This window comes from Chlamydotis macqueenii, chromosome 2 (assembly GCF_036417535.1).
Source record: "Chlamydotis macqueenii isolate bChlMac1 chromosome 2, bChlMac1.mat, whole genome shotgun sequence".
Taxonomy (NCBI): Eukaryota; Metazoa; Chordata; class Aves; order Otidiformes; family Otididae; genus Chlamydotis; species Chlamydotis macqueenii.
In genome coordinates this window covers 142,400,532-142,425,347 of record NC_141557.1, presented here as the reverse complement: position 1 = coordinate 142,425,347, position 24,816 = coordinate 142,400,532, and the positions used below count along the sequence as shown (strand labels likewise).

At 40.7% G+C, this 24,816-nt stretch overlaps 1 protein-coding gene across 1 annotated transcript; it reads right to left on the bottom strand.

Annotated features, from left to right (window-relative positions):
- On the bottom strand, positions 1–24,816 carry BAALC (BAALC binder of MAP3K1 and KLF4). The gene is made up of 3 exons (XM_086741126.1): positions 24,648–24,816; positions 8,784–8,953; positions 1–4,758 (listed from the first exon to the last, which is right to left on the bottom strand). The coding sequence occupies exons 1-3, from the start codon at positions 24,811–24,813 to the stop codon at positions 4,654–4,656; spliced, it is 441 nt and encodes a 146-aa protein (XP_086597252.1). The 5' UTR covers positions 24,814–24,816; the 3' UTR covers positions 1–4,653.

The window sequence follows — 24,816 nt, the reverse complement described above, 5'->3', positions numbered from 1 at the left end:
CACTTGAAACATTTTCTTTATTTTCATTTTCAAGTTCAATGTCAATCTTCAATAATTTGCAGATAAAATGAGAGTACAAAAATGCTCCCGTTAGTTTAGTTTGAATTTAGACAGACTATTCATTATTTGCAAATAAAACTAAGCCTGCTTTTTCAAACACCATTTCTGTGCACAAATTGTACAGCTCATTCTTTTCATATGGCATGTAAAACAGATTCCAGTTCAAACACTAAAATAGTTTACACTTGGGTGTCAGAATAAAAAACACAAGTAAAAGGTTCGCAAAAACCCATGCCTGAACTGCAGAACAGAAGTACACAGTGAAGACATTAAATGTACACATGCGGAGACATGCACATATGAATATATATCTGTATGAACATACTAGGAAGATCAAAAATATCTGTTTCTGGTTTGTATGTGATCTCAGTCATTTAGCTAATGAGAATGCATGTTCAACCCAGTACTCGTATATTGCTTACACAATAATTACACTTTCCTTTTTCTTCAGTACAAGATCATTTCTGTCACACAGTAAAATTACATGTCTTCCAGTCGATGTCCTATAGTAATGGTGAAATTATGAAATACATTAAGGAAGCATAAGGGAAAGATGAAGGAATATTGAGAGATAAAATTGCACTAAACCTTTCATAAGATGAATGTGCCTAATGTTGTCTAATGGCAACTGTAAATTCTCTCCTCTTTATCCAGTGTCTGCTTTCTTCTGTGTGATTCCATTTCTCATATAGTGGAAGAAAATGTATTTTACATGTATATACACGTCAGAGGAAAATCCTATCTATACATTGTATTGGAATTATGGAAAGATGACACAGTAAGTTTGTTTCTGTTTAAAACCTGAACTCAGGTAAATCATAAAAACTCACTTCATAGGATTATAGAATCATAGAATGGTTTGAGTTGGAAGAGGCCTTTAAAGGTCATCTAGTCCAACTCCCCTGCAAGAAGCAGGGACATCTCCAACCAGGTCAGGTTGCTCAGAGCCCTGCCCATCCTGGCCTTGAATGTTTCCAGGGATGGGGCATCCACCACCTCTCTGGGCAACCTGTACCAGTGTTCCACCACCCTCACTGTAAAAGAAATTTTTTCCTACGTTCAGTCTGAATCTACCTCCCTCTATTTTAAAACCACTACTTCTTGTCCTATCACAACAGGCCCTGCTGAGGAGTTTCTCCCCATCTTTCCTGTAGGCCCCCTTGAGGTATTGGAAGACCACTATAAGGTCTCCCCGGAGCCTCCTCTTCTCCAGGCTGAACAGCCCCAACTCTCTCAGCCTGTACTCAAAGGAGAGGTGCTCCAGCCCTCTTATCATCTTTGTGACCCTCCTCTAGGCTCTCTCCAACAGGTCCACGCCCTTCTTATGTTGGGGGCTCCAGAACTGGACACAGTACTCCAGGTGGGGTCTCACGAGAGCAGAGTAGAGGGGGAGAATCACCTCCCTCGACCTGCTGGCCACACTCCTCTTGATGCAGCCCAGGATACTTGATGCTAGGAAATAATTTCAGCAGAAATTATTGTTTCAGTGTAACTTTAGAAATCCTCCTGTGCAGCCAAGGGACGTGGAACAAATTAAGTGGCATAATATCTTTTTGGGGAAAATTACATTTTAAAAAATCCTGTCACATAAGAAGACAGAGATGTCCGCAGGTCCTTTATCTAAAAGTTTGTCTTCTACAATGGTTATTTTATTTGCTGTATTTGAGCCATTTATATTTGAAAAATGCTACTCGAAGAACTGACCCTGTAAATAAGAGTCTTCACTCCTAGGAAGGTGACCTGGAGTGAAGATGTCCAGATGATTCTTTGAGCTTGCTTCTTCCACTAAAACCAACACAGGAATCTATATTTAGGAATTTAAATTGTCTTAAGCACTGTAGACTAGATACTGCCACCCTTAGTTACACAGAGTGGAATATTATATCATAAACAAATTTGTTGTTTCTACTGGTGGTTGGCTCTAGTAGAAGGCAAGTAAAGAAAATAATAGAAATATAACTCTATCTATGTACAAAGGCAGGATCCACATCTCCACAACATGCTCTTAGTTTTATTAAGGCCATTGGAAGCTTACGCATCAGAACTAACAAGCCACCTAAGACATAATGTAATTCCTTTTCAGTTACCACTTAATGAATAAGAACAGTAATGCATTACATGAGAAGAGGTTATAGAATTGCCTATAACTAGAAATGGTTCATACCACAGAAGTTGGATCCAGCCTTTCAATATCCTGAAGTTAAGTTTCAGGATATAAACAGGTTTACGGGATCTTGAAGTAGCTCAGGGTAGTTACCATGAGCAGACAGAGGGGTCACCCAGGGCGGTCAGCCTTCACTACTCCACAGCTGCCACTCTGATGTGGGATGAGGTCAATGTAAGCAAGTTCTGTAGCACTGCCCAGATCATTATGTACCAAGGCCATCTCCTACTGCCCATCCTCCCACATCTCACGCTCTGAATATGAGACTCAAAAACTCCCTCCCTGATGAGTGCTTACATGCACTAGGGTTGTTTCTCACACTGATGCGCTACGCAGCACTGCAGGCTTGCTTCTGTTGTGTGACCCAATCTATCAGATGCACCTGGGCTGCATATCATTATGAAATAATTTATTTGCTAGCAAATAATCTCACTGCCAGGACTCCTTTGTCCTTGCATCTACTCATCCTAGCATGGTATCCACACAAGGCAACTATCTGTGGAACAGCTTCTCACACAATTAACCTTCCCTTTTGCCCTCCTTCATACTCCCCTCTACCCTTTCACACACCAGCATCATTAATGGCTTCCTGTAGCTTTCCTGTATCGTACGGGCTTATACTGCACTCTCTCTGCCAGTAAACCCTTTGAAACAGAAGTGGGTTACAAGTCTGGCACAGATGTGAAATGCTCTGCACAAATGATGCAGAATCCCGAATGTGTGCTTTCAGTTAGGTCAGTACACGGCCACCAACAATGGCTGTCCATTTCTAAATTAATATTGCTGAGCTGCTACAGCCACTGTTTATTATCCGAGTGAGACAAGTCCCTTCCTCTCCTATAATGTTGCCAGCAAGCTGGCAGAGAGCCGCAAGCTGGCAGAGAGCCACAAGCTAGAAGGACATACGCAGACTGCCATTGTCTTACCAGTACAACACTACTTTCAATATTTTTTAGTTCTTCTACAGCACAAGATCACTTATCAGGTAACACACTGACCTGCAGAAAGCTTAGCACAAGTTCCTTGCCCCTTTTTAGGACACCTAAAAGTAAATATTTCTTACACATATTCTATTGTATGCAAAAATCTTGCACTGACTCTGGATTTCAGCTTGCCATTGTGTCAGAATAAACAATTCCCTATTGCATAGACTTGTTATACTCCAAGGAAAGTATTAAGTACTCACACACCCAGTAGCAAGTTATTAAAATGATCCTATTGTGGAATAAATTAAGATTCAGTCCCACAATTCTATTTATACTTATTTGCCTATGTGTAAAAATGACTTATTGCAGTTCATACATGGATTTTCCTCCCAACACCACCTGTTTATTATGAGCAACTTTTGAATAGTTATTTCAAATGGCCCTCTAGTATGTTTCAGGGGGAGGGCAAATAAATTTACCTCTTTTATCTTCATAAAAGTACAAACTTACAGAGAATATATATTATGACTTCTATATTGAGAAGTAATAGGTTGAATGAATTCCTGGTCTTTACTACACTGAACATTTATATTCCTTTTAGCTGCACGTTTATGATGAACATGGAGTACTATGATACAGAATGCTTACAATGCAATTAACTAAGTTCTGCACAGCAAATCAACTATATCTGATCAAATAAAGTTAATTTTTGGAGCTGTCATTGGCATATTGTTTTAAGAATTATGGTTATTTTCATGTCATGTTAGTGATCACTTTTTTCCAAGTCAGTACGGGCCTCAACGTAAGTCAAGAGGCATGTATGAAATAACAAAGTAGTCAGAACCCCACCTGCCAGCTAAGACTAGGAACTTAAGTAAGGCTGATCGATGTGAAAGTTACTGTTTTTAAGATCTAAATTCTGTCAATACAGAAAATAAATTAAAATTAAGTAATTAAAAGATAAATATCTAAAAAGGTTAGCATATGACTTAACTATATATAACTGATATACAGTTTAAAAGAGATTTAGCGGAAGCCACTTACATGTCTCTTTCTGAGATCTCCAAGTTTGAGTTTTATGAAAGTGAGCTCTTTAAATGAACTCCGTGGGTTTGAATGCATGCACTCAAAACCTCTTACGACTGAAAATGCAGATTCATTTGTTTATTTCCTGGTTTAAATTGTAAAGAACTGTAACTCTCTTTGCCCAGCCTTAATAGCAACAGACCGTACACAAGAGGATAATATAGAACTTAGTAAAAAACAAATGGCACAAATTTTGGTGTATGTCTGTGCAGTGCCATTGCTTTAGACAAATGACATCTGAGCATCCTATGGTGTCTGCAGCTGGTTTCTACAAGACATGTTTCTGAAGGCACTCAGCAGCAGCTGCCTGCTGTATTCAACATGGAACATCTGGAGATCTTCACATCTTCAGCGTCTGATGGCATGTGAAGTGCTGCGAAGCATTGTTAGGTCCATCCTCACCTGCGCTTTGCTTTGTTAGTTGACACAATTCTTTGTTTTCCTTCTGTTGCTTTGTCTGATGCTTTTTGTAACATTAATGGCGACTTCTTTTGTGGACATTTTCTGTGCATCCCACTTACTCTGTGAAAGTTTTAAACAGTACAGTGAGTTCCACACTGACAGCACAAAGAGTCATTGAAGATTGCCTCCTAATTTACGAAAACAGTTCTACATAATAAACAGAGAGATTCCAGCATTCTTCACACAGTACTGCGATATGGAGCATCTTTCTCACTCAGTATGGACAGAAGATTTTGTAACTGCTTTAGAGGCTGTGGACATCTGGAGGCTTTGGATCAACCCTCCTGGCTACCATTATCATGTCTGCACATGTGTATTCTAAAAGCAGAGCAAATCAATCTGGTGTCTGTCCAGAAGTGGAAATTAAAGGTTCCTTTTGATGTCATTGGGAATTGAGTGTGACTAGCTTGAGAATTTTGTCTATTATTTTACGTTTCTTAAGTGAAAATACAGTTTCAAAATAACGCTTACTTCTGCCTGCATGTAAGAGCCAAGTACAATATATACCTTTCAGAGCTTCATCAGATTATTTACAAATATTCAAAAAAGGTAGTCTGTCTGAGGCATGCAAGTGCATCCCTAATTTAAATTTATCCTTCTCCATCTCCTAGTCTGCTTGTTGCCATAAGCAACACACTATACTGCGCAGTAAACTGGATAGGTCTGGCAAAGGACACTCAGAACCAGGCTGACAGAGACACGGAGCTGAGTTACGTGGGTTTGATTATTGCATTTCCAGTGTTTCATGAGACAATTTGTAACTGTAAAGAATGACAGGTAAATTAGGCATCATTACACATGGCAACAATGCCAGGTGGAGTAATGTCTGGTACACTTCCACTGACATGAAGGTACATATTCATCTGAGGACAAAACCTGGTGTTTATTTGCCTCTGTGCATTACTTCACATTTCTGCAGCTTGAATACACCCGCTCCTTTGCTATCTGCTTCCTCCCTGCTCCTGTTCACACAAGGACTCTCCAAAGACTACACATCATGAAAATCAAACCAAGTTATTGTACATCAGTGACATAATCTGGATACCACCTTTGCTTTTGGGGTGCCTGACCATTATATTGCCTTCACGGGTATTAGAACTCCTTTCATCAGCAGCATCTTTTACTTCCAAGTTGTTTTGACATTACCCTCATGAGAGAATACCAAAGTTTCCCAGATGCGGCCCATGTCAAACCCTTTCCCTTTTGACACCACAAATTGTCCCTGTCATGTAACCTATGGTACGAGTAAGGCAAGAGGATGCTTTAGAGCGTAATGCCTGAGAAAATGAGAAACAGAGAGGTAGAACAATTTACCCTCTTATACCCCACAGGCCAATGGCAGAGCCCAAGTCTCCTGACAGCACCGTGTCCTGCATTGCGTTGTATTCTACAGCTTGTAGAGATAAAAGAAAAACTGTAGTCAATGTGAATATTCAAATTATAAAATTGGCACATTTTGAGTTGGCAGGGAATAACCACATTCTAAATTCTGGGCACCTAAATTTTAGATGTCCAAATTGGAAACTTGCTTATCTCACACTTCCCTAAACAGTCAGTGGAGAAACAGAGATTCAGAATGGCAAAGCAGAGCTGGAGCCTAACATAGATACTACACTTTCACTGTAGGAAAATACATTTTTTTTTAATTGTAAAAAGTTTAGAAAAATGACCTTCCTTTCTTAGACACCTGCACTAGATGCATAGAATAATGTAAATGCCCTGCTTATCATCAGAATTTTTCTTTGTACTGGGTGGCAACAGTACAGATACCTATTACTGAATGTATCTTAGCTAGAAAAAGGCAGGAGGATACATTAAAAGCTATAGGGCCCCAGGTCAGGAACCCACACTTCAATGAGCAGTCCCATTACAGTCAACAGACATTATGTGCGGTGCGGATGACATGCTGGAAGGGAAGGATGCCATCCAGAGGGACCTTGGCAGGCTGGAGAGGTGGGCCCGTGCAAACCTCATGAAGCTCATGAGCTCATGAGCTCAAGTGCAAGGTCCTGCACATGGGTCATGACAATCCCAGGCACAAATACAGGCTGGGCAGAGAATGGATCAAGAGCAGCCCTGAGGAGAAGGACGTGGGAGTGCTGGTGGATGAGAAGCTCAACATGAGCAGACAGTGTGCCCTTGCAGCCCAGAAGGCCAACCACATCCTGGGCTGCATCAAGAGGAGCGTGGCCTGCAGATTGAGGGAGATGATTCTCCCCCTCTACTCTGCTCTGATGAGACCCCACCTGCAGTACTGCGTCCAGTTCTGGAGCCCCCAACATCAGAAGGACATGGACCAGTTGGAAAAGGTCCAGAGGAGGGCCATGAAGATGATGAGAGGGCTGGAGCACCTCTCCTTTGAGTACAGGCTGAGAGAATTGGGGCTGTTCAGCCTGGAGAAGAGAAGGCTCCAGGGAGACCTTACAGTGGTCTTCCAGTACCTGAACGGTGCCTACAAGAAACATGAAAAGGGACATTTGACAAGAGCATGTAGTGATAGGGCAGGGGGTAATGGCTTTAAACTGAAAGACGGTAGATTTAGACTAGATATAAGGAACAAATTTTTTACAATGAGGGTGGTGAAGGACTGGAACAAGTCCACCAGAGAGGTGGTTGATGCCCCATTGCTGGAAACATTCAAGGCCAGGCTGGATGAGGCTTTGAGCAACCTGATCTGGTTGGAGATGTGCCTGCTGCTTGCAAGGAGATTGGACTAGATGGCCTTTAAAGGTCCCTTCCAACCCAAACTATTCTACTCTTCTATGATTATCAATATGTTATGGGAATTTGTGAATACTTCCTAGTAAGTCTAAATACAGAAGTAATTTTTCAATCGCTTGCAAAATTAGAGAAACAATTTTCTCCAATAATATGTAAGGCATACACTATAATTCTCAAATGCGGCCAGGTCTTTTTCAAATTGGATTAATAATTGTGTTATTTCTGTTCAACCATATCCAACCTGACCAATCCATTTTTCTCCGTGGGCTACTGGCTATGACAGGCATTTATGTTCTTCATTTACAGCAAACCCATGGCTCTAGATGTCATGCTGCTGTAGAATGTGTCCCTATACATCTGGAGCTGCAGTATCTCCTGGAAAGATACAGCAGGATCCATGTCACCCGGGAATATTCCTGTACTACAGCAGTACAGACGATAATACAGTGAAGGTATAAAATAACATGCACGTACGAATGTGTTGTTTGTTAGCAAATGCAAGCTGAAGTCCAATCCAAATACCCTTTTTCATTTGCTCAGTCCCCCTGGCTTTAAATTTGCCTCTCAAGGACTTGATTACCAAAACGGGACAGCTTCTTATGGGGTGGGTGTAGCAGTTCCACCACACACCGTGCTGAGGGGTCTTCCCACCTGAGAGGCTGAGGAAGCAGTAAACCAACCGCAGGTTTTGGATTACTTCAATCTGCAGCAGCTCAGGAGCTGCTACACAAACAGGGCAATGAGTGGAAACCTGTCAGAGACAGGACAGGAGAAGTTTGGGCTTTGATCTAGCCCCAAAGCCTTGGGTTTCCACACCTTATTGTTACACTGGATGATCCTTTGACAAAGTGCACAGTCAGTGAGGGGGAGAAGGGAGGAGGCTCTGATCAAAAGCCTAATGAAGTTACTGGAGAGGGTCCCATTGACTTTCTCAGGCTTTGCGTTCGGCCTTGAATGAACCAGAGTTTGTGCAGTGCACATAATTTAAGCAAAGCAGCAATTAAGGAAAAACACATTCCCTGTCAGTTAATTAATCTAAACAGTTTGCACAATACATGCCACAGCTGGACTGAACTGAAAAAAAAATAAGCATAAGGTTTTTTTGCTGTAACAAGTGTATGTGTTATTCCAGTTGCCAAATAAAACACCCGTTTTGTGGCCATTCAGGCATGAGAAGTCGTCAGAGGTGCTAGGCTGAATCATGGGTGCTAGGCTGAATCATGCTATGCCTGTGGTGCACCCATTTTGTTTTACCCCAAGGCGTTAAGTACAGTTTGACTGCAGCAAGGAAGATTGTCACAAAAAATAAGTTTGATCTGGTTGAAGCTAGTGCTGAGCATCAGGGAACAAAATTATACTCTTACCTCCGCTGCTCTGAAGCCGTTCTGTTTCTGTGTCGTAGCTCCCGTGCCATGGACCGCAGGGTTCACACACTGAGGACCACCATTGTTCCTCTTCTCCGTGTTCAGCACTCCAGCTGTGGCTGATGCTGTAGTTACACCTGTCTGAGCTGATTTTCCATCCTCCAGAATACCTAGTAGGGACACATGACATTGTGTGATTAATACTGAGGAGCAGTTTATAACCGTGCCTCTGGCTTCCCTCTATTTTGCACGTTTTTGTGCAAGTCATGGAAGGTGGTGTACGGTACTACAGTGGGAGCAGCCTACCTCCTTTCGTCACCTTTACCCTCACACTTCCCATTACGTGGCCTTTCTCCTATCGTCCACTGCTCTGTGAAACACTGACTCAGAAAACGTGGAAAACTGGTTAATGAGTGCAGTGTATCAGCAGCCTTTTGGTCATCGGCAGATTTCCATTGGCTTCTCCACAGACACAGCTGCTTACACAATCAAGGGTTTAACTAAGGACTCAGAGGGTCTCCCCTTAAATCTGTTCCAATTCTGGTAAATGAAGGGGTTAGATGTAAGCATAACAGATAAGACTGATATGGATGGGGAGACTGCTCTATTTATGGTCTTGAACATTTTTTAATCAGAAGTTGAGGAAAGAAATTAAGAAAAAAAATTATTTCATACTGTTTTGACTATCAGTAATCAAATAAATTATTAATTTGCTTTCTGCTCTAGATGTGTGGATAAGATATGCATTGTAAAATACAATAGTGGCCAGCCTAAAAGAATTTTCTCATCTTACTGCATTAACAAAAATCAGTTGTCATTTGTGGTGAGTGCAGAGCACTAAACATCTGGTTCCAACCCTGGGTCTAAAATCCAAATACAAAGAGCAAGTGGAATGCATGACTGGAGCTCTCAATTTGATTTTATAAAGAGCTTTATGTTCAAATAGGAAAAAAACCCCAGATTTACTAACTGGCAATGCAGGTATCAAAACTAGAGGAAGAAGCCAAGAGTCACAGATCCTAAGAGAAAAATAAATATGAAGAAAGCCAATGACAATTCATTGTTACTTGAAGTGTGAGTTGTGTCAACAAACCCTTCTGCCATGAATGAGGTGGGAATTCAAGCACAGTATTAAGGCTATTGAAAAGGAAGCAGAGAAAGTCCTGAATTCTTCCCAAGGACTCTGTAAAAAAAGTCGAGTATCAGTAGAAAGCAACATCAGTAGCACCTAGCAAAGGCACTGACCAAAATCAATAAAGCTTCACCCAAATATTCAAAGTCTTCCTACGGAAAAATATCTAAAGTTGTGTAAGATTCATGACGTCTAAACCCGAACTGGTCACTGCATTTCCCTAAGCAGTCAGAAGATGGTGTCAGAGTTTTCCTAAGACAGTTTAACTTGTAGTGGTCGTCGCTAAGAATAGTGCTAAATTATCTACTTTTTGATAGAAAAAGAAATGAGTTGGAACTTGAAAATCTTACATTATAGGTTTTTTAAAAAAAAAAAAAACCCTAAGAAATACTCCAGTCTTTGGAAGCTGCCTTTTCTGCTAGATCTAAGGCCAGGTTGGATGAGGCTCTGAGCAACTTGATCTAGTGGGGGATGTCCCTCCTCCTTGCAGGGGGGTTGGACTAGATGAACTTTGAAGGTCCCTTCCAACCCAGACCATTCTATGATTCTATGATGTACAAACTAATGTCGTGCTCCCATCTAAATCTACAGGCAATTTCCCGTAAGACAAGAGTAAACCGCACTTCTCCTGCATCTCCTGAAAGTCCATACCTTACTTGTGTTTTAGGTCTTATCTCTTCCTGCCACTACACAGTGCAAGAAGAGAGGCAGAAAAAAAGACTTGGTGCAGAACAGTAAGTGGCACAAGCTGGTGCCACGTACAAAATCAATTGTCAGGAAGGGAGACGAAGAGGCAATGAGCCACATGTGAGCCAGAGCTCTAAGCCAGGAGTCATGTCGTAGTCTTCTGCTTCACTCTGCAGTGGAGCTGTGAGAGCAAGCTTGAGCACAGCTCTGAACAGGCAAAATGTTCCAGGCATTACATAGTAATTCCATTAATTGACTCTTGGACGTTTCAAACATATACGAATGATGGGTTTTTCCTTTTGCAAAGTCATCCTACTAAATTACCCTCAACCATGTGTCCCTTTGGCCATCTGGCCTCTAACATAATTGTCTGGTGAAACAGCTGTCGGCTGAAAAGCCACTTTGCTATTAAGGACAATTGTTCATTTATCAGATTGTATTGCATCTTTTGGTCTTGCACAGAACAATTTTTCTTACATCAATCAACTTCTGCAGGCTGATGGAAAATCTCCATCATGAAAATGGTGTATCTGGTTCATTTTTTGTCCTCTGTTAGTTTGCAGCTGGAGCATCCTTGTTGCATCCTGCACAAGGAGAGGTGAGACTTTTTTGGCAATACTTGTCAGAGATGAACTAGGTCTCAGGATCTGCACCTTCCACTATCACTCTACTGTATTTTTATATGGGTGACCTAGTGGTCACCAATACTAGTGAAAAAAAACAGTGCAAAAAGCTTTTTTATTTTATTCTGAAATATGTTTGCCATTCTGAAGTTAATAAACTTTTAGATTTCTTTTTCATTGGCAAATACATGATTTAGAGAGTGGGCAACAGTTTAAAGACTTCAGTGACTTGCTTTTAATGTATGAGCACTGAGCAGAAATTACAGTGAGAATGAGCAGTGGAAGTCAGAGCACGAGATTTGTTGGCAATTCATAAAGCGACACCTATTTTGTAGACTAGATATATAATACAAAATGCTGACTGCAAAATAGATTAATTTTAAAAAAAGATTAGGAACACATGGTTGCTTTTAAAATAGCAAATATTTTTGCATGGCTATTTAGGGTTTGCTACAGTAAACAAAAATAGGAAGAGATAACTTTCTTCTTCTGTACAATCTGGAATTTGCAAGCTAGCAGGGTGGCGACACTCAGGGTTTTGCCTCAGTGTAATTTAAACCAAGCTAACTGTCGAGATGTTTATATCATACTCACAGCATGAGAACAGGTAAAGAACTTCCTTGGTCTTTCACTACAGAGCTTCAGTAGAAATTTAAACAAATGGGTTGTTGTCATTCTCATTTTCTCTGCCAAAAGCCTGTGGGCCTCCTGAGGTCAGGGAAAACAGCAGATCCCATCACAATACTCTGTCAAATACAGGTTTTTTATTTTCAAATGAACTAGCAAGCCTAGAATATCCTTATGGCTCCGTTCCTAAAACCTGAGTTTCTGGGTGATTATCAAACCCCTACCAATGCGATGGTGACCTTTCCCTCAGGAATGGTTCGTCAGGGTTTGGGGGTCTGCCAGCCTGTTTCCATTATGGGGAGGAAGGGACGACAAGAGGCAGGTATTTCATTGCATGCAATCAGGTTATAAAGAACACACACAAGTTCTCTCTCAACAGACACAGGGAGAATACCCAAGCAGCAGCCCCATTGCTCACAAATCCAAGTCCCTCCTTCCAGCACAAAATGTGCTTAAAATAATTTGTCCTCCCATGGCAATGCTTACTGTCATCTTCCTTTTCACAAGCTTGCTAGGCTGCATGGGCAAGCTAACTCTTGCCTTTCTTACTAGGCCAATAGAAATCCTTTAGGCTGCAGTTTGAAAAACGCTTTTTTTTTCAGCAGCATCAGGAGAGAAAAGGGTTATTTTAAACTGAAATCCATCCCTTAGACTTTATTCATCACCCAATGACGCACGTAGTCCAACTGGTACAACCTGGGAGGCAGCACGGGAATCCAAACACGCAGCAGAAAGCAGCTAGGTTGGTGCGCTCTCCAATAAAACAAAACCAAACCAAACGCCACTCATCTGGCTACACTCGTTTTTCTCATTGAGTTGCCTTGGTGAGCTATCTAAATCCTCTGGAGGTATATTCACATTGCTTCCAGCTACCCCTGCGTCAGGGGACATACATTTGTTTTGTCCATTTAGCCCAGATTCACCAAAGATTCCCGTTGTGCTACAGCAACAACAGTGTGCCAGCGTTGCTGGTCCAGAGTAAGATGTGATACGACTGACTGACTACAAATAACCTACACAAAGGAGCTTTTTTCCTAAGATCTCTTTCACTAAAAAGTCTGATTTACACCAAATGATGGCAGTTCAAATAATCTTTAATTTCGTGTATTTTCACATGCACAATTTGAATAGATTTTGAATAAAACAAATTTGCTTAAGTTATTTTTTTTTTCCCACTAAAATACTGGCATTGAAGTACTGCTTTTTGTTCAAACTTCTCAAAATATGAAAGTTTTTGGATATGGACAAAAATAAACTCCAGTTATTGAATTGTACAAATCAAAACTAAAAAATCAGTCCCAATCAGATATCTGGATATGTTTTAGCTGTTCCACAACTTAAAAGAAGGGCATTTAACAACAGTTTTACAATTATATCAATATGTAATGAACAGAAAACTACCTAAAATCAGAGGCATCTCAATGTCAGTATGAAGACCAGCAAGACAGGACAAATCTGTCTGAAATACATATCCTGTGTGGAGAACAACAGGCATATTAAAGGTAATATAAACTCCTAGAAGAGGACAAAGAGAATAGGACATGACAATTGTCAGTACTAACACAGAAATCAAGGCACTGGTATTTCTAAGTAGCTCACAAAGACAGTATAAACAAAATTAACTCTCCAAGAACTGCTGCCACTCATGATTAATAGCTTATCCTAATGCTGAATATTCAGACTGCTGGTAAGACACCAAGTTTTTCCAGTCTTTCTGAGATAAACTCCCACTTTCTCTGCTGTAAACATAATGAAAAATTCAGTGTGCCCAACCAAACATCAAAATTAGTTTTCAGAAGGAAGATTCTGAAGACTTCAATGCTTCTATTACCTTAATTCTATCCCTGCTCTAAAACTGTCTTTATTAATTAACCATAGTTACTATCATCACGATTCTTTGTGTTTCAGACTATTAAGTCATGTATTAACCACAGGTAGGACACAACCATTTTGTAAAGAACAGAAGTTTTCTTCATAACAGAACTCTAGGCTGTAAAAAAGGGCATATTTCAGTTCTGAAATCTGGAAATCTGATGCAAATTCACCAATGCATTCAGAGAAATCTGTCCGTCACACCCTTCTTCCTCTGCTGGCTGTAACGTACTCATGCCCTAACTTCTCTCTCTCAGCATCTCCCTCTCTGCCTCACTTATCTTCCTGGCAGGCTGCACCTCACTTCTCCAAGAGCAAGAGTCACCAAGTCCCACCTCCCACCATGTTCTATGAGACCTTTTAATATGTGCCAGCATGTGTTCTTTTGTCTACAATCCTCATTTAAAAATTCTGAATGAGTTGTCAGAAATTCCCAGACAGCAGAATCCCTCAGGTACTGTATAATTTAGGAGATATAGACTGAAAATTGTAGTCTGAAAAGCTGCTCACAGATTTGCAAGCTTATGTCCATTCAAAATAAAACATGCTTAAATATTTTATAACTCTTAAAAAACCACTTAAATAAGGAGGAAGCATTCTAAGAAAAATTTTAAAATAATAATTTTAGTAAATATGATGTTCATCACAGAGAAGTGAAAGAAAATGTAAAACATGGAATGGAAGTTTGAGACATCAGACCTGTATTTCTGATTTCTTCTGTTACAATGACAACACTAGTGATAACAAAACCAAGGATAAACAGATGCTGCTGTAGTTCTTCATACAGCCTGGTTACACCCAGAAATTCAAATGATCCTTTATGAGAGCATCTCATAAAGAGGAGAGGAAATTTTTACTCTTAATATTTAACTCTTTCTAACCAGATTTTAGCATGGAAATATAGATGATGTGAAGAGGTGGAAAACAACATCATTAATTCAGGTTGCGAAATTAAAACTGGAGTAAAAAGCAAAATAGTGTCATGGATCAACAGCTGGCACAGAGAGATAGGAAACAAACTAGCGGGGGTCAATTTTGTCCAAGACAAAAGATAAATGTATGACTTCCTCAAGGCTTTTTGCTAGACCTTATCTATGTATTAGAAAGCTAATATAGATGTGCTAATGATCAAGAGTGGGAGAAGGAACCAGATAGCGACATTCAGCCCTTAATTATCAGGACTACAGGAAACTTCCCAAACCATGGGTGGCATGAAGGTAAGTCTGCCTGGACCTCTTTGCATAGACTTTGTCAAAAAAGCAATATCTCCATAAGATCCAAAACTGAACTGAAAATCAGCAATGCTGCAATAGCTAATGGTGGCAGGAATCTGGAAGGGGTATGAAGCTGCATAGTACAGAGGCTAAGCTAATCTTGGCCAAAAGGATCAGACCTCTGTGAAGAAAATTATTCCACATATGCTTGCCACAATATTCTCCTTCCTCATTTTAAAGCAGCAGGTAGCGGCCAAAATGGGACATGAATTTTGACCCAAATATGCTACAGATCTAACCCAGTGCTGTGGACCCTGTGCCATCACACACTCTGCTATTGAATAACAAGCTGTATTTGTTTAAAGTGGGTAGCTGTTGATTAGTACGCTAAATTTGTATCTCTGGAATTGACTACAAACAAACCAGTAAGGTTCAATTTTCTGGTTCAGCGACATCTTTTTTTTATTTATCGTGGCTGTTATCTCATGAATAATCCATAAGATGCTGCTTCAGAAAATGCCTGCATAATAAGATACCACATTGTAAAAATGCACTGAGAAAATGCACAGCAAAGACGAAGGAACAATGTCAGCACAAGATGCAGTTGCTTCCAGAGGAAAGGTGTGCTCGTTACCATCACGTTCTTGCTTTCAGTGCTACAGAGAGATCATAAGTATAGAGAGCACTGAAATACCTACTTTCTATACCTGTTTTCCCGATTTGAAGCTATTTGGGTTTGGGGAAAACAACACATCTAGAGGCCTGAGTGCTAGTATATACTTCTGCTGCAGAAACAAAAGATAGCACAGATCCTGTCAAAAATGAACGGAGTGGAGGCTGTGGCAAAAGTCAAGTTTAAGTCATTTCCTCCAAAGCCGAAGCCTCAGGGATGAGGCCAGATGCTCAGGAAAATGGCAATAGCTTTTTGTCCTAACAAGGAAGAATGTAGAAACTTTCAGACATAGCAGAGAGTGGGTTTGCAAGGCAGGATGAAGGATCCAGAAGATGTGCAGAAGGAGAACCTGCTGCAGCAGGAAAATGTCATCAGAAACAATATTTTGTATTTATTAAATCATCAAATACAGTAACACAATAAATTTACTGCCCAGGCATTCAGAGAATCCAGAATGATTTATCTAAACTCTAATGTGATATGAATTTCAGGTAGTGAAGCAAATCAAAACAAAACAAATATATTTGCATCTTCTACACTTTCTGTATCAGCCAGATTCTGATCTGGCTGATCTGAAATTCTGCCAAGTCTCTTTTTAGGGATGCCACAGAAACGCTTCCCCTGTGGGCTGGGGACAAGGCAGGGGAAGGAGACCTGTTCTCCTTACATGAAGCCCTCCACACACAGCAGGTCCCTCCAAAGCCAACTTTGACCAGGCAGGGCTGAGCCATGCCCGGGGATGCAGCTCACATACGAGAGACGTGGAGAAGCAGAGGGGAGCTGTGTTTAGAAGGTATCTGCTTCACTTTCAGCACTAAGGGAAGCAGGTGAGAAATAAGAGGAAATTCCACATTTATGCAAGACAAACAGGCTCAGATAATAGCTGACAGCAGAAGGCAAATCAGACTCTGAGATCCTGTTCTATGTGGCCATGGTTTTGTCACATTCAAGAGCCTTATGGAATCATGTTCTTCTGTAAGATTATGGTATTAAATGTGTAATTCAGTACTAAAAGAACTGGCTCACAATTAATATATTTAATGCTTTTAAATTACTATATGGACATTGGAGTCCTGGCAAAACTGGGAGACCAAGACCTACACCTTGTGACAGTTCTGGCTGGCAGGTTTGCTCATTTTCCCATTTCCTGCCACTTCAATTCTGAGCATAAAGCAAACAAGGGTCCTACAGATTTCTGCATTTCAAAACTTCTTTTACCACTGCCATTTTGAAATGAGGCAAGACGCTCCTCTTTGTTAGATAAAAGGAATTTCCAGAAGATTTTACAACTGGAATTTAAAACGCACATGCATAAATAAGCATATGATAAATAGCTCAGAAAGTCTGATCAGATTTATTACTATAATATGAAGATTTCTACTAGAGAGTATTCAAGCATTCTAGCAGACAAGTAGAATACAAAAAAGGCAGCATTAAAGCTCCAAACCTTGATATTCCTGACATGGCCTAGCTTCCCAGGTATAGGCAGATCCTAAATATTTGCATATTAGTATATTTTGATTTCAAATTATGATACAGAATCATGGTACAACTATCTTGTAAACAAACTCAACAGTGTTGCAACCACATCTATGAAATGAAAGGTGAATATAAAATTTATATTTATTCCAAATAGAAAAAGCACACTGCAACACTCTTTAACAATGTGGGATCATGTCAAAGCTCAAGACAAAGGATACTACCTGGAAAACAGACTCCAAAAGCAGAATAAGGGGGAACTGGTCTGACTTTGAAGGGAAGATAGGAAATATAAACATCAAAGAATTCTAATCAGGGTGCTAGGGATAAGCTTAAGGGCAGAAAGACAACAGGGTTCGATGAATGAAGACAAAAATTTTAATCACTGGAAGATGAAAGAACTGAATTTTCACTATATTGTTGAGTGAGAATTGGCAATATTGTGGAAGAGCCTTCAAATACATGGAAAAGTCAAAGACATTGAAGACCGAGTGCATTTTATGCCTGGGAAAATAATGAGACTGAATGGATCAAGGAATTTACCAGTGCCACATGATGTGCCAGGAACAGATCACTCGTTCCTTCAAAGTGAAAAACTAACATACAAATAGCAAACTTCTCAACATGCAAAGATACAGGCCGTGTTTCAGTACTGCCCATGAAAAACTCACCTTAAAAATTCACCCTGCATGCATAGTTACGGGTTCCAAACTAAGTCAAGTCAGCCTGTTTTCCAAAGGCGCTTGCTTTTGGCTCGGTTCCTGCCTCACCCTTTCCTTAAAACACAAAGAAAGAAGTTCCCACTATAGAACACAACTGTACCCACCCTGTTTTAAGACAGATTCTGAACAGTGGCTTAGATTTGTAGATGTCCGCACAGTCCTTCCTTCTCCTTCACGTGCCTTCCTTCTCCTTGGGGATGTGGTAAGGAAATATCACTCATTATGTTTTAGACTAATTTCCAACACAGAAACGGAATGTCTTATTATCATGCTCATTACCTCGCTAATCACACATGCAATTTTAAGATGAGTAGATAGTATAATTTCAATTAATCAAACTGAGGAGCAGTAAAAATATTTAGGCAGGCTAAACAGAAATCCTTACGAAATGCATCTATATGAAACTACATGAAACTTGAACTGAAATGACTCTTTAGTTTTGCTCACCAAGGTTCAGCAGCTGGAAATTGATGCTAAAGGTTCCAGGTAAGACATCAGACATGTATTTTAGCAATGAATGATTAGCTACTGGCCTAATTTACAAAGGCTTAGGCCAAACATCGGCCACTGAAAAGTTGTAAATTAAGTCTGAATGCCACAAAGGTATGCTCCATATAGGAATTAACTTAGGAAAGACCAGTGGGCTGCATGGCCAAGTGACATTTCCAGCCTCACAGTCTGTGAATATATGAAAGGATATGGATAACTTAACTGGCTCATAGTATGACTGTGATTATAAAATGCTTAGGTTTAAAATGCCTGTATGCATGTGAAAAGCTATCACTCACATTTAGTGTTCATCACAAAATGAGAGCAGTATCTGTGTTAAAACCTAATGTCATCAGCTATTAACAATCTACTAGATAAATCCATGACTTTTTGTTTCATGTTTTCCACAGACAGTGTTAAACACTCAGAAATTCATACTTTTAGCACTGCAAGTGCTTAAAACAATTCTGATGGCTCATCTGGGAAATACTAGCAGTTCACAGGAATTGCAACATGAGGACAATATCCAATTGAAACATACAGAAACAGAAACATGACCCTATGCATCGCTAGGAAACTGGTAAAAAAAAAAAAATTAAAAATCAGTCAATCAATAGGAGGTTGGATGATTATTTTGCTCTTTGGTAGCCAGCATCTACCTGAACAGGCTAGCCTGAATCCATGATCTTCCAGGAGGAATGAGAGGCTCAGTGTTAATACTTTTTCATCAGCTGCTGAAAATTTAAGGCTCAGTCAAGCAAGCAGCAATGCAGAAACAATCTGGAGGGGCTTGGTGGATTCAAGAAAACCTTAAAATGGAAAATCCTGCCTCGCAGCCCTCAGCTGCCCATGCTAATCAGTAAAACTTGCTCTCCCATGCATTTGTTTTACTTTCAACCTATGCTTTTCCTAAATAGAAGAGAAAAGGCATCCTAGGGAAATAATTATGCATGTACTTATCAGATAATAAAATTGGGATAGAAATGTATTATATATTTGTGCACAGTAAAGGAAAAAGTGACTTTTTTAACGCAAGGCCACTGCTGAGAAACGCATGGCTTTCGAAGTACTGTCCGCATAATCTAGGAGAGCGCTGCTTTTTTCAAGTCAAACAAAAAGCCTCACAATAAACTCATGGCTTCGATGATTCAGTTTCTGAGTCTTAACTATTTCTGTATTTCAATTCAAGATAAAACCCAACTTTAAATTTCATATTTTTTTAACTGCAATCAACTTATGTAATTTTCGCACTGCAGGACTACCTGAGAAAAAAGTGTGACTAGCTATATCAGTTCTGTTTCTATTAAGAAATATATTTCTATCCCTAACTACAGGTACAGAAAAGACAGATTTATGTCACCTAAATGCTGGATTGCTGCAATATGTACTCAATGTGGGAATTTGGCAAATTTTAATCAATGGGCAATGAGGTAAGCTACACTCTGAGCTGTGTTTCCTGTATGAAATACATTACACCTCTACTTCAAGACTGGCAAGAGTCTTCACTTAATGCTAATTCAATTTTTAAATCTTAGTTTTGAACTGTACATTCCTAAACTGGAAAATATAGGATTAGAACTGTCCAGAAAGTGTAAATTCATTCCCGAGGAAAATTTAAAAAATAATTTTAAAATATCCTGAATCAGGATTAAAAAAAAAGATCTTTTTCCACAAGAGGGAGGATTTTGCAGAGTTCATTCCATGTGAGCATCCTGTAGGCATCCTGTTGTCATTCACAAAAACAACTGCTCGGGTTTCCTGCTCAAACCCTTTCAGGCACTCTCCCTCTCCCACTATCCCTCCTTCCCGCTGCTGAGGCAGAGGGCAACAGGTCTTCCCATAGTGAATGACAGCCCTTTGGCTCTCAGTAACTAAGAAAATTTTTCTCATGAAAGATTTCAGTGCTGCAAGAAGGATTTTTTTTTCCCCCGTTGGAAAAATATCCAAATAGAAGGTTCCAAATAATCTCTATTGATGCTCAACAACCTTTCTCCTTTTTGGAAAGTGACAGCTAGGAAAGCCATTCATGTAATTCAAGTTTTCATGCACATTGCATTTTTAGTAAATGTATTTTATCCACAGGTAAATGACTATTCTGAGGTAAGCTCTGGGCAATCAAACCTAGCAGGTCTGCTTTAGACTGCAGGAGGGATTTAGCAAGACCCTGGCCATGAGGTCTTGAGCAAGACCATGGCCCATTTGGCCATGAGCTAAATGGGAATTAATCAGAGACTAAGAGACATTGTGGAAAAGTTATCATAGTTTTGGGATTTTTTTTTTGTTTGTTTGTTTTTGTTGTTGTTTTAGGAGGGTTTTTTTTACAGCTGAAAATGAGAGAGAATTTGAGAGAATCCTAGAGGATTCTGTAGGAGCAGACAGCCAGAGATCCCTGCCCAGCCCCTGCCCTCCTCTCCTGCCGTGGGGGCATGGGACAGCTGCTCCTGCCTGAGACACCAGCGCCTTTCAAGAGGACATAAAATGAAAATGCCGAAGTTTGCTGACAATATGCTGAAAGATTTTGCTGCTTCCAATCTGTATATCAGCTTTTGTTCTTAAATGACATCTGTACCTATGTGAAGTTAAGAAAATATTAAACTATCAAATGACAGCAAAGATGAAAACGTACGGACTGGAAGAATTAACAGCAATGGTTGGGCTGAAAAATATGGTTATTACAAAAAGCTGTATTTATCAGCTGAGTCTAATTTTCCCAATAATTTTAATGCTGTCTTGTGGTGGAGTAAATACTGCTTTAGGCCAATTCTGCAGTCTTTGACTGGGTTCTACTCTGAGCAAACCCCAAGTATATGCATTGAATGTAGAATGGCAATGTTGAGTAATTTCAGGTCAGCAGGTTGGCAATCATCATTTATTACAGAGATTATCCATTTAATTCTATTATTCTCCTCTATTGTTATCTCGTGTTCTTTATCATTCCCTGATCCATAGACTGATGCAAACCTGTCTTCTTTTTTACTGGCAAAATGTGTTATTTTCCCCTTTCTGAGGGAGGCATACATGGGTGCTGCATCAGTCTTATCTCCCTTCTATGCTGCGACATTCCCTGTCCCTCTCCTGCAGACGTGCTGGGAAAGGTTTTACTGGAAGTCTCTAAAGCACGTGGGAATGGTTAACTCCTCTGAAGCAGCAGGAGCTCCAGGCTTTTCCACTGCTTGGGTTTAGCTCCACGTTTGGTACCGAGTTCGTACTTTCAGTACTGATGGTGAGGTTCACTATTTACATGGTCTTCCAGAGGTGCAGTGAGGCACAACACAAAAGTGGGCGCCATTTGGAAAGAAATCTTTTGACGAATATAAAGAGCTTGTCAAAGCGTGCCTTTAAGAAAGTGATTTTCAGAGAGCTCTGAACCGTATCCTCTTCTTGTGCAGATGGAAGCACCTACACAAAGCCACTCTACAGAGGCACTTTACACATGTAAGAAGTGCATGACCCATCCCTGTAGATGTTAACACACAAAAAGTTGGTGTAAGAAGTTGGGCAGACACATAAGAAGGCTGTTTTCTGAAAGCTAGATGGTAAAAATTAGATCCAAAAGTTTTCTCTCCTTACTCTATGAAACATCCTACATGCTATTTTAAATTTTATTCGCGTTCTTCATGTCATTTAGAAAGGTTTCCTCAGTACCACCCTCCACACAGACACTAATGACAACTGAAATTGAAGAGACCATATAATTAAAATCCAGAAGATCTTTTAGCAAATATCGTATCTTTGGAACCAAGGTCTGGACTAAGGTGGAATATGGAATTACTGTAATACGTCTGCAGTCCAGGAAGAGGCTGTATTTATTAACTTTTACTGTATTTCTCAACTGTAATAAGTTTGTCATCTGAAAATGTCACATGTCAGAATCACTGCTATAATTGTTTCTTAAATATACCAGATTTTGAGCCAACCTGTTAATAAAAGAACAGCAGTAAACGGGCATAAGAGCACAAGGAGATACTGATACACCCATATTACACATGAGCAAAAGTGATCCCTCTTTGGCTCTTAAGCTAGAATAGATTTTTTTTTTTTAATCAAATACTTCTCTGCAGTCCGATTTACGAGCAACCATCTGCTGCACCAAGTTCTTCATTTACAGCCTGATGCTTGCTTATTCATTTCTGTTCAGCTTGTAGCGGGATGTGTACCTGGTAAGTAGAAGAGCAGATGACTGCAGCTGTGGTCCAAGCCAGCACCAGTCCCTGTTGTTATGGCAACTGGTGCTCGCACAGCCCTGCTCTGCGGCTGTGGCTGCTTCCAGCTTCTCCTACCGTAAAGGATGGAAAAGCAATTTTCAAAAACTTCTCTATGAAAGGTTACCTCTGAAACCCTGGATTCTGCATACTGAGTCTCGACCAGAGCCCTAACTACAAAAATGAACCCGGTCTACAAAACTTCCCACAGTTGTCGGTGATCGCAAAATCGCAGAGCAGCAGTGTAAGCCCGTCATTTAAGCCAAGAATTATTCATAAGTGCACAACTACATTAAAGGCAACTATACACGATAAACTCTTAGTCAGACAGATTGCTAGATACTGATAAAATTTCTCCTGTATTCCTCTGATTTTCTTTATTTATTTCACAAAGGACTCGATTCTACTTCCAATTCATAACTATTTTGCAAATGTCTTTGCTAGGGGATGAACCAATGCTAAGCTGCAGATTTAATTCCTGGCAGACCACTGACTGCAGTTACATCTGCTGATGACAAGAGCAAGTTTTCCTCCCAAGTGCATCAGGTGAGACTGTATGAAACATGGATAATACTTTTCTTTATATGCTTCAAGAGAAAAGACTTTGCTATAGAAATAGTGCAAAGTACGAAGAACAAAAAACAATTATCTTTTTTTTTACAGCCTTAGCCAATACTGTGAGTCAAGTCAATTAAAACCAAACAAATAAATAAATAAAGCAACAAATATTTTATTAGTTGAGGCACAGATCAAATAGGTCCCAAGGCAACCAGTACACTGCTTTTCAGTTCTGATGCAAGATAATTATTTTTCACTTGGTTTGCTACATCATTTAAAAATTAATTATTTGCATTTCAGTAACAATCTCTAGTCAAGACTGTGGTCTTACTGCACTGATTGCTGTTGCCTTACCCCTTGTAGCTCACTGCAGAAAGTCTGCAAAGCTACTTCTTTTCATCTGAAGCTTCCTTTAGGCATTTACTGCTGTATACACAAATTATAATCTATCAGCAACCCTTTTCATGTGTTTGCACAACATCTAGCATGATGAATTCCCAGACCTAGGCTGAGATTTCTAGATCCCTCTGCAATACATAATAATTTTGAAAACATTTGAAACCCCACATCAGACCAGAGCTCAGCATCTCTGTCCCCGCTGTAACATCTCAGGTGCACATCTAAGAGCATACCACGCTGCAGGAGCTGGGAAATTCAAACTGGCAGGTCAGCCCCTGTGCAGCCCACCATCTGCTTGGCGATCTTCTCTGTAAAATCATAGAAAAGTTTGGGTTGGAAGGGACTTTTAAAGGCCATCTAGTCCAAGCCCCTTGCAAGAAGCAGGGACATCTCCAACCAGATCAGGTTGCTCAGAGCCCCATCCAACCTGGCCCTGAATGTTTTCAGGTATGGGGCATCCACCACCTCTCTGGGCAACCAGTGTTCCACCACATTCGTTGTGAAAAATGTTTTCCTTATGTCCAGTCTGAATCTACCTCCCTCTATTTTAAAACCATTACCCATCATCCTATCACAACGGACCCTGCTGAAGAGTTTCTCCTCATCTTTCCTGTAGGCCCCCTTAAGGTACTGGAAGGCTGCTGTAAGGTCTCCCCGGAGCCTCCACTTCTCTTCTCCAGGCTGAACAGCCCCAACTCTCTCATAACGATCTGTAGATCACCCTAATTTGAGGTAGCATGGAAGAAGGCAGGCACATCATTATCTCTTTTTTATTTTAAACCTATTTCTTAAATGACTTTAAAAAAAAAATAGCCGTATGTTCCCCAGCGAGAGCCCCACATACCAAGTTCCCTTCCCTTCTGATGATGCTGTTTCGTAGCGAATGGCGTTTAGACGCTTGCTCTCAGAACCGAGCCCCACCGTGAGCAGCTTTCAAGGCACCGGACCAGCTGTCAGGGAAAACCCCAGGGTGCGGGCGGCCGGTCCCCGCGTTTTTAAGCACAGATTTTGCCGTCTACATTTCTTGGGGAGGGGGGCAGGAAAAGACGGTTCCCGAACAACGGGTAAGGCGGAGAGACAGGCGGATATACACCCCCATATGCACGATACACGTACGTCTGTGTGTATAGCCTTGGCCCTCCGCACCCCTCCCGGCGGTGCCCACCCGCGGCGGGACCCCCACTCACCGTGACGCGGGGGCGCCGGTTCCCGGGCGCCGGCCCCGCCGCTGCCGCCCTCCTGGGGCGGCCCCTCCGAGTCGGTGTTGGTCAGCCAGGTGGACTCGGTCTCCCGCGTCCAGCTCTCGTAGTAGCGGGGCTCGATGGCGTCGGCCCGGCTGCCCCCGCAGCCCATGGC